At 43.3% G+C, this 9799-nt stretch overlaps 2 protein-coding genes across 2 annotated transcripts in view; one reads left to right on the top strand and one right to left on the bottom strand.

Annotated features, from left to right (window-relative positions):
• Positions 1–708: 708 nt before the first annotated feature.
• Positions 709–9799, bottom strand: part of T265_13944 (hypothetical protein) — a gene marked incomplete at both ends in the record, with an annotated part of 10556 nt that continues 1465 nt past the window's right edge. The window contains 5 exon segments of the mRNA XM_009171283.1: positions 709–853; positions 859–910; positions 5495–5609; positions 6754–6936; positions 6985–7119. Coding sequence (XP_009169547.1) covers positions 709–853; positions 859–910; positions 5495–5609; positions 6754–6936; positions 6985–7119 — 630 coding nt within the window.
• The window catches only part of T265_06075 (hypothetical protein), a gene marked incomplete at both ends in the record, with an annotated part of 30941 nt that continues 25456 nt past the window's right edge, over positions 4315–9799 (top strand). Inside the window, 2 exons of the mRNA XM_009171253.1 lie at positions 4315–4617; positions 8055–8461. Coding sequence (XP_009169517.1) covers positions 4486–4617; positions 8055–8461 — 539 coding nt within the window. The remainder of the gene's footprint in view (positions 4618–8054; positions 8462–9799) is intronic.

Raw genomic sequence — 9799 nt, 5'->3', positions numbered from 1 at the left:
CAACGACCACTGCTTGGCAGCGTCTACATCCATTTGGAGGGCGCTGGCATTGGAACTCCAGGATTTCAAGTCGTCCGCAAAAAGTAAACATGGACTCGCAAGAACGTCTGGGAGGTCTTGCGAGGTCTTGTTCCAGAGACAGCGTTAACAGCCGGCAGAAGCATCTTATTCACTTGCTACTCGAGATGATAAAAATTGGTCCCGAACAAAAATGAGCAAATTTAGCTTGCCTTGTGTTAGTTAAGTCTAAGGTAATAGACGGTTTGCCAGACCACGTACAGATGGAGCATAAATCAATAGTAGGCACCCTCGGGGATGGCGATACTCCAGGGGAAAGTGGTCAAGCACTGCGAGACGCGTCTCGTGGTCCACGTGCCTGAGGCTGGAAGCCATTTTCGTAGCAGCTCGCTGGACCCTCTCAATGAGGGTAACGTCTTTCATGCGTCCGGAGTAGACAACTTGGTTGGTGTATTCCAGGAGCGGTCTGACGTAGGCCCCATATGGTACATGGAAGTCCATGCGAGTAGTACGTGATAAGATGCACCGAATCATCCGTAAGATAGCTAATGCCTTTTCGGCCGGTTTCTCATGGTACACTGCGAAGGACAAGTTTGAGGAGAGCCAGATTTTTTCGGTCGGTTTCTCATGGTACGTTGCGAAGGACAAGTCTGGGGAGAGCCAGATACCCAAATCTTTTAGCATCTAACCTCATGATATTTTCTGGTCCTTTCTCACCACGCATGGTCGAGGAATTCGCTGAATCTCCTCCGAATGACATATGGAGGCACTCTTCGTCATACCGGGGAAGTCCAACGACCACCGCTTTGCAGCGTCCGCATCTATTTGGAGGGCACTGACATTTGAAATTCAGCGAAAATAAGGCACGGACTTGAAAGAAAATCTGGAAGGTCTGTGACACAGATAAAAGACAGCAGTGTCCGGAATCTGAACTTTGAGGAACTCCGATCGGGACCGGTCCCGGGAAATGTACGACTGGTTTCGCCCTTCTTGGGGCTCATCAGGTAAGTACGGCTCCTTATGTTCACTTGAGTTTCCCCCACGAAAAGCAAACTCCCATCACCAAATTTTGTCTTCGAAATGGTGTGCGCATTCGGTTAATTGTGAATGTGCTATTGGACAAGCATCTAAAACCCTTTCCTGACAACTCGGAAAATACCATGTTGTTCATTTGAAACCAATGTAAGTCTATTGATTTGAATGCCTTATTGGCGATCCAGAGTCTCTTCGTTGTAACTAAAGGATGCATTCGGCGTCGATTTATTGGACCTGAAGAATTCAGCTCATATGGGTTATTCTGGAGCAGACAAGTACAATTAGAATTTGGAAGTTGCTGAATTGATATCGTTTTGGCTGCAGACTCAGCTGAAGCACACTGAACCAGTCGGTATTTTGTGCTTCTCCATGCAGCGCTGACGACAACGTAGGGACGTCATCTACCTAATTAACTCAAAAAAGGCGAAACTATCCGTGGCCCCCTAAGAGTTTTCAGCAACCTTGCGAGAAGTGTTTTACGTATATGCTATGAGAAGTAAATAACTGACGAATAGTTGACTGTCACATGGGTGCAAAAAGGAGAGCCACGGAATTCAAAATGATGCTAAAATACCAGAGGTAACAACGTTTGAATTATACGATGGTTTAAATGGAAGTGATTCAACAAAATTAAATAAACCGCAGTGAAAGCTGCACTGCACTTTCTGCATCGAAAATCTACCAGTTTTATTTCACTTGAGAATTTTTCCCGTAAGTGAAGCCCTCCTGACGTGTAATTTGAATACCTAGAAGTTTAACCACACGTGGTAGATTAGCACTCCGAATAGCTCGCAGTTAGGATATAGCAACACTCATTCTTTATTTTCGGAAGCTAAATCCGACGTGCAGACTGGTTTCCCGAATGACGTAGATGTAAAATTCTTCATCATTCAAGGCTGATTCTAGCCTCGAGTAAAGGAATGTAATGCTGAGGATGAACAATAAAACCAGCATTAAGGCACAATTTGGTTCTTGAGGTTATCACCAGAAATCCGCACTATCGTAACAAAACCCGAAAAATATCGAAGCCGATATGGCGCTCTACCCAAACCTGTAAAGAATGGCACACAACTAGTGATTAGAAAGTGTCGGTTAATGCAGTAGTTCTATTTCTACTAGCTCGTTTAAGTTTGCACGTCTCTACTGGCAGCTGCAGAGTCAGAGATGTTAACCTGAAACCTTCCAAACATTCATTTTAGCAGAACAATGCAATACACGCAACGACATCTGGAGACATGTGCTCATTCTTGTGAATTAGGAATGCATTTCGGGTCACCTTAATTACTTGAAATTGACATATTGAATCAGCGTGACCTAGATGATCAATCAGCGTGGAGGCTCAGGATGTGTTTGTTGGTTTCACTTCTCACTTTATTGTCGTGACCGCAAACATCCGTCCATCCTGAATTGCTAAAATGTCCTGAAATTGTGCGTGTGGTATGCAATTCGCCCAACAGTCGTGGGTTAGTTTAAATTGAAGCAATTTGTTCTTCAAAACGCAAGTGACACTGATCGGCAGTCATTTTCACAAAGGGGCCGAGCAGTTGCTCATTTTCTTCCTATACCCGTCAGAATATTTTTATTGTTTAATTTCTGCCTACTCATAAGTAGGTTGACAGATAAAAATATCTCGACTTCCATCGTTACTCTACAGTCTTCACTCCATCGATATCTTTGTTTCTAGAACTGTAAGCATGATCGCTCGGTTTGATTTGAAGTGCTTTGTGTAAACGGGGATGAACAGGACGACGACCTCATATATTTGATGTGAGAAATTCCTACAAAAAAATTATTTATCCTAGAGGCGCAATACAGCATTTATAAGATTGCTAAAGAACATGATAAACGAGTGATTCAGCTGGTAATTTGTCAAAGCATATATGTTACATTGAGCAGAGTTTGTACCTCGCCGCCAATGAAAAAATCAAATGATTTATTCAATTTATTCAGTTTGTTCAGTCAAATTATTTATTCCAAGAGCCAGGAAGGACTTTGTCACACTTTAACCACTATGGGTCTCAGGAATTTTTAAGGTTTATGAAGGTCCATTCGTGTTTGAAAGCTTACGATTTCATGTTACCAACTTGTATTTATTTGTATCACATTGAATTGTACTGTGCTTTATCGTACTCATTCATTCAACCATCGTGACTGCCAACTGAAGTACTCAATACAAATCCCCCAACAACTGAAACAAAACAATAAACCTAAATTCCTGGCCCAGAATAATATGCTAAAGCTTCTCACTAGGCTAACAATTTGACACCAATCACAGTAGTTTGGTTTTCGGTAAAAGACAGATCGTGATGTAAGTTGACTGTAATAGCCTGAAAGTGGTTGTTTTATCTCTTCTGGAATGTAGGATCACAAGCGATATTGCCTGGAAATCAAGTCCAAGACGAAACCAAATTCCTCATGTTTCGTGCTCCCGAACTTGTCTCAACGAAACTAGTGAATGCCAAACTGCTGAGAGGTGCTGTACGGCTATTTACTCCTTGTTATGAACCATCAGTAGTGGGCATCTCACGAAGCTAAGAGAGTTTCGAACCAGACCAGCGATTGAACACTTAATCGTTCTGCAACCAACAGCTGAACGGGAGATTAATTAACTCACACTCAGACGAGATATCTTGCTACTCATCCACATCACTTGCTCCCATACTGAGAGACTCCTCCATTGAATAGTTTTCAAAAGCTTCTTCCCACTAAGGGGGAAACAGCTGTACAGTGCGTCTTGGCCTTTCGTCATCGCTTGACTTCACTGACAGGACGAAATGTCAACCGAAAAACCAATGCTCTTGAATTCGTCAAAAGTGTGTGCTATAAACAACATATCTCATATTTCACAAGGAACATAATCAGGTCACGATTTTCAGAAGATTTTGCGAGTGGCACCTGGTGTTCACGTTTCCGTTCTACTTTCTGTTGTTTGCCCATTTTTTTCGCACAGACCATCACTTGTTTCCGGCGCTGGTCTAGACAGTCCAGACAGAGGCGGCTTATTTGTTTACGCCACACGAACCAACGCTGGAGGACCAAAGTTAGACTGCCGCATTTGGCTTCATCTATGGCTCACAAACATCACTCAGCCCACGTCATTGTGGTCACCGCGTAGGGGCCACATGATGAAATTCACCTTGAACAGCCGAACGAATCTACGTGTCCCTGAATGGCGATCGATCGGTAACCTGACGAGCTACGATAAACAATGTAACAGCGCCGCGCATTCCAACACTGCGGTAATTATAGCACGTTGGAAGCGTCGCGCGTACGTCGGTTCCGGGCTTAAAAACTATTCAAAGACCACACAGATACAATCCGGTATTGACGAAGATAAAAGGGACGCATATAGGGCTACTGAGCCCTTAACGTTTACATCACCAAGAAACTTTGAATGATTGAAGCGGAGCGTCAAACATTCATCCAGAAACGATGCACGCTTGTTCACTTGCCACTGTGTGGATTTTTACTCTAGTCTTCCAGACAGTGTCTGTCCAAGCAGTTCCAAGTTTTCAAAAGGTGGATCACAATGCACCAAGAACTCTCAGTCTGAAGGAGTCGATGGTATGTTTTTGGTTCATTTGGACGTTTTAGAAAGATTGAAAACACCTTTGCCGTTTTCGATCACCCAGTCGTTAGCTCATTCTTCGGATTATTGTTTTTGTAGCATTCTGTACAGACGCGGCTTCGTCTGGGAGTTCGGCTTTTTGGTATTTTAGTTGGTGTGCGAACAAGACAACCGATGAGCGAAGCCGAACGAATTAGTTATAGACTACTTCCGGTTTTCGTCTTTTAGTGCGAGACCCCAGTAGCAAGATTTAGGACTTTTGATGACCGAACGGATTATTGCAGGCAAGGAGGGGTTTCATTTTACACTGTTGGATAAATTCTGTTAGAGATTTCGAGGTCATCAGGTCGCTGATGAGGTCACATAAAACTGATTTTCTAACATATGTGGTGACAGGACTCAAGGTTTCCTTGTTGAAGCGAAACTCTAAACTTAGAGGGTCAACTAGAATCACATCAGCCTACAAAACCAACATCTGGCAACCGCAATCCAAAAGCGACGGGAAAAGGGCCAAATTTAAAGCACCTTTAGGTGATGGACTGCACACAATGTTGGGCAAACTTTCCAATACTAATCATTTTGAGTTCTCGAGAAATACACTCAGTTGCAAGTCTATTTGGTCTTCACCGGAGACTCAGCTGAATCTCTCGTTTATGGTATTCTACAACTGAATGTGCTGCACACAGGCCGCGTCATGTTTCAGTTGGCACGATATTCGATATATCGCAGTATATTTTCATAAAGGAAACTACTCACAAGGTTGCTGAAAACTCTTCGACAACCCACGACCGGTTTCGCCCTACTTGGGACTCATCACGTAGGCGCAGTTCCCAAGTTTCCGTCAATCTTATATTTTATTTGGACTGTACCTACCTGATGAGCCCGAAACAGAAGGGCCAAACCGGTCGTGGGCTGTCGACGGATTTTCAGGAACCTTGTGAGTAGTTTCTATTTTGAGTTCTGTTTTTGTTGTATCAAGAGTGTAAATCTATACCGGAAGAGTTTTGCGGTTGCAAGAAATCAGCCGAAAAAGGCCATTTTTATACAAAAAATCAGTTGCTTTAGCCAATCGGAGCGCTGTGATGCTCACATCTTTCTGTTACAGGATGATGTAAGTTGTGATAAGTGTAATTTCCACGTTCTATTTGGTTGCTCTTTTATCTACGCACACAAACAAAACAGTCGTTTGCTCACAAGTGGCCAAAATGTGTCAAAATGATTCATAAAATGTGGGTAATGAGACGATTTTAAATTCCACTGATGATCAACCACCTTTTTTTCTTAATGTTATTGATACGCGTAGGTACAGGTGCCATAAAATACGTTGTGGATTTTCAACAACGAATGACTTCATTTGACAGAATTTTGTCTATTTGTATCGCGCTCCACAAAAGAAACTCGGGATTTAGGTTGGTGGCACAGCATTTAAAAGCCTTCTTGTGATGAGGATAGCCAACATACAAGACTGCCTTCGAACAGATCTCAAAGTACTGTTCAGCGGCTCTTGAGCATTTAAGTGTACCTGTAGTAAAGACCCTGCCAACGATTGAAAGTGCATTTTTTCTACAACATCCAGACCACTTTAATGTGGGTGAAGCACTTTGTGGGTCCTGGAAAGTCGCTAGTTCAATTTGACGAGCTCTATTCCATTTCCAGATTGGCCTGTCACATCGAACGATGGGCCGATGAGCCTGTATGCAAAGTTGGTATAGTCATATGCGTTTTGCACCCTGTCGCCCTGTAGAAGCTCCTAGATGGCTTGTACTCGGTGTAAACCTGAGGGAATAGGACCAGAGAATGGATAGGTGAGGACTGCTCTAAAGTTATCGCCATGTCTGATCAATCAATTACCAGGCGCGGATAACTGATCAGCTGTTACTTACACCGTCCTTGAAATGTGGTCTCCTGGTCGGCACCACTCATGAGATACATCCAGGCAGGCACATTCGACTACCTCGTATCTGGTCTGTACAACGATGGTCGTAGAGAGTCGTCTCCAGCACCGCTGTGTAGGCTTGGCATTCCGTGTAATCAACAACGTAAGCCACGTCGGGTGGATAGGTATATATGGCATACACAGGTTTCTGCACATGTCAATAAAAAAAACCGAAAAACAAAACAGTAAGCAGTACAAGGCATTGCAGTGTGATAAGACGCAGTGTAAAATAACACAACGCAATGGCATAGAATTCAACCTCGTGTAAAAATTGTGACTCAATGCAAATTGAGTGTCTGCTGTAGCACCATTTCGGTGCCTGCCTGCCATGCCACCCGAAGGTTGCACGAGGGCTGGGATACTGCCAGGTCGCCCAAGCCTAGACAGGGGAAGTCGAGAGTCAGAGATCGGGTTTCGAACCACGGACCTTCCGGACAGTAAATTCGCGATCTAGCCACTGATCTCGCTCGATATGTATATATATGTTTAGAATAATAATCATTTTACACCGATGTCCTGAATAGTTTTCAACAACGTGCAGGTCACTAGTTGTGGCTTTTAGCTAAATTTAGAGATAAATGGAGATGCACTCAGGGGCAAAACCCAAAAGTAAAAGGGAACGAGCACAATTCAGCCAATCAAACAACCGAAGCGTTCGCGATGAGACGACTGGAGAAGGCGCTTGACAGGTTGCGCCGTATTATCATTAACAGACAAACACTGAATTTATTTCTTTGCTATCTTTCATTTGTTGGTATTGAAATAATAGGATATGTGAGCATGTCACTTCTTGGGACTTTGTTTTTCAAGGCATTGATTCGCTTGTTCAAGCCATTCTTGCATGTGTGCGAAATGTTAGCGTAATTCTCACCAACCTGGCAAACTGAAGCCAGACCAAGTACTTTACTGCTCAAAAGTGTCCAGTCCTGAAGGGAGTCGAATGCTCCCTTACTCATTGTGTTTTCTTTTCTAAAAAAAACAACACTAGAATCGACTAAAGCTCTGGCTGACATTAACTTATTTTGTGAGTAAGTCAGAGGCACAACAGAACGTATTAAGTTACTCTGGAGACAACATGATTTACGTTAAAAATGTCGGTGTGGCTTGAGCCTCCATCAGTCCTATATCTTTGTAATGTACTACTCATAAGGTTGCTGAAAATCCGTCGACAGTCCACGACCAGTTTCGCCCTTTTTGGGGCTCATCAGGCAGGCGCAGTCCCCGGGTTTCCGCCAACCTAATGTTCTACTTGAAACCAAATTGCACGAAATTAGCTAAATACACCCGTTTGCAAACTAATTCGCTTTTTCGAGAGACTCACCTGGAACCTAGCTGAATCTCTCGTTTGTTTGGCAACAAGTGCATGCCGAGGTTTCATCTAGAAATCGGGTGTGCTACAATGTCCACCGACTTGTGTAAAGTACCATACTGTTTTTATCAAAATCTGTTGCGACAATAGGCCTTTTTAATCTCGGTCTGTGTTTCCGCCCATTTCAGTATTTGCTAGATCGATACGGTTATGTAAATCCGGGAGGCAGTCCACAGACCGGGAACAAAGATCCTAAGAATCCAGCAGTTATAGATGTCCATGTCGATGACTCGGCCCTTACAATGCCTCCACCTGAGTACACTCTGGCAGTCCGACGATTCCAAAGGCAGTACAGTCTACCAGTCACTGGACAAATGGATGAAGCCACTAGTCGATTGCTTACAGCACCCAGATGCGGTAATCCAGACGACGTGAAGGACGCTGTTCAGGGCGAGGTCGAGGAATCTCAGACGTCGTCGAGAGTGTTCACTGTTTCTGGAGGCCTGAGAAGTGTTGGTCGCGTACTGCGCCGTATAAAACGATATTTGATCGGTGATGAGAAGATGAAATGGGCAAAGAAGAAACTAACGTGGCAGTGAGTTTATTGATTTATTTCTCACCTTTGTTTGCGTGACGTCGTATTCATTTGAGCGTCAGTAAATTCGCCTCTGGCTTTTGTGCCACGAGAGAGCACTGTTTAGGCTGATGCGAAAATACGCTAATTTAACCATTACGCTGTTTATGAATCCTGTAGGACGATAATGTTGAAAATTTTCAGACCATATGGGATTAGCTGTGGGATTCAGAAAGGAACTAAGAGAAAGACGTGGAAATATTTGCAATCCGTGTGCGTCCACCTTGGTTGAATACTTCACTGTTCATCAAGCTTGACTAATCCATGGACACAACATACTACTCAGAAGGTTGCTGAAAACTGTCCGATAGCAAACCGTCGGTTTTGACCTTCTTGGGAATCAGCGGGTAAACGCATTTCCTGAGTTTACATCAATCTGAAAACCAAGTTTTACCCAAATGGTGAAGCCCTTGGAAAAGAACATACTGGTGTTTACAAGGCTTGGCTGAATTTCTTCTCTATGATATTTTTCAACTGAACGCGCCCACCGGCATCATGTTCGAGCTGACAGGTCGAACGTTTCAGATAACTTCTGAAAACCCTTCGACTGAATATTCATCTTAAAAAATTCATGTTCTGTGGATTGGAGTTTAAACACAGCTGCACCGGTTTGACCCAATTCCGTTGAACAAACACCTGGAGAATAAGTTTCATCCAGAACGACGGTGTTTTGTGGTGACAAAGATCAGCGTTTCTAAAAAAACGTTCTCCTAAAACATATTTTCCTCAAGAAAGAATCTCTCGTCGGACCTGAACGACCTGGTAGTTTAGGAATCCAGTACGTCGGTGATTTTGTGAGAGCGTTTTTGGGTTCATTGGCATCGTTTGTTGAAAAGTACATTATCTGTATTCATGTTTTCACTCACTTGCTTCGTATTCGAGCCCTCATTTCTGGAACCGTCTTACCACAGATGATAGACTGAAGTGACGCCGGAGCAATTCTCACCGATGTTGCAGATGGTTCATCTTATCGAAGCGATTTGACGCTACTTTTGATTCTTCCCACTGCCTTGCAGTTCATCAGAGAAGTACCAGCATCCATATCGTAACAGCGAACCCTAATTTATGATGATGATGACGATGATGATGATGATGACGCTGACAATGTTGATGATGATGATGATGATGATGATGTTGATGATGACGATGATGAGGATGATGATGATGATGATAAGGAGGAGGAGGAGAATGAGGATGAGGATGATGAAGAGAATAATGATAATGACGATGATGATGCTGATGATGTTGATGATGACGATGATGATGATGATGATGATGATGATGATGATGATGATGATG

This window comes from Opisthorchis viverrini, assembly GCF_000715545.1.
Source record: "Opisthorchis viverrini unplaced genomic scaffold opera_v5_134, whole genome shotgun sequence".
Lineage (NCBI taxonomy): Eukaryota > Metazoa > Platyhelminthes > Trematoda > Opisthorchiida > Opisthorchiidae > Opisthorchis > Opisthorchis viverrini.
Note: the sequence above shows the minus strand (reverse complement) of the source record. Positions and strands in the feature narration are given on the sequence as shown.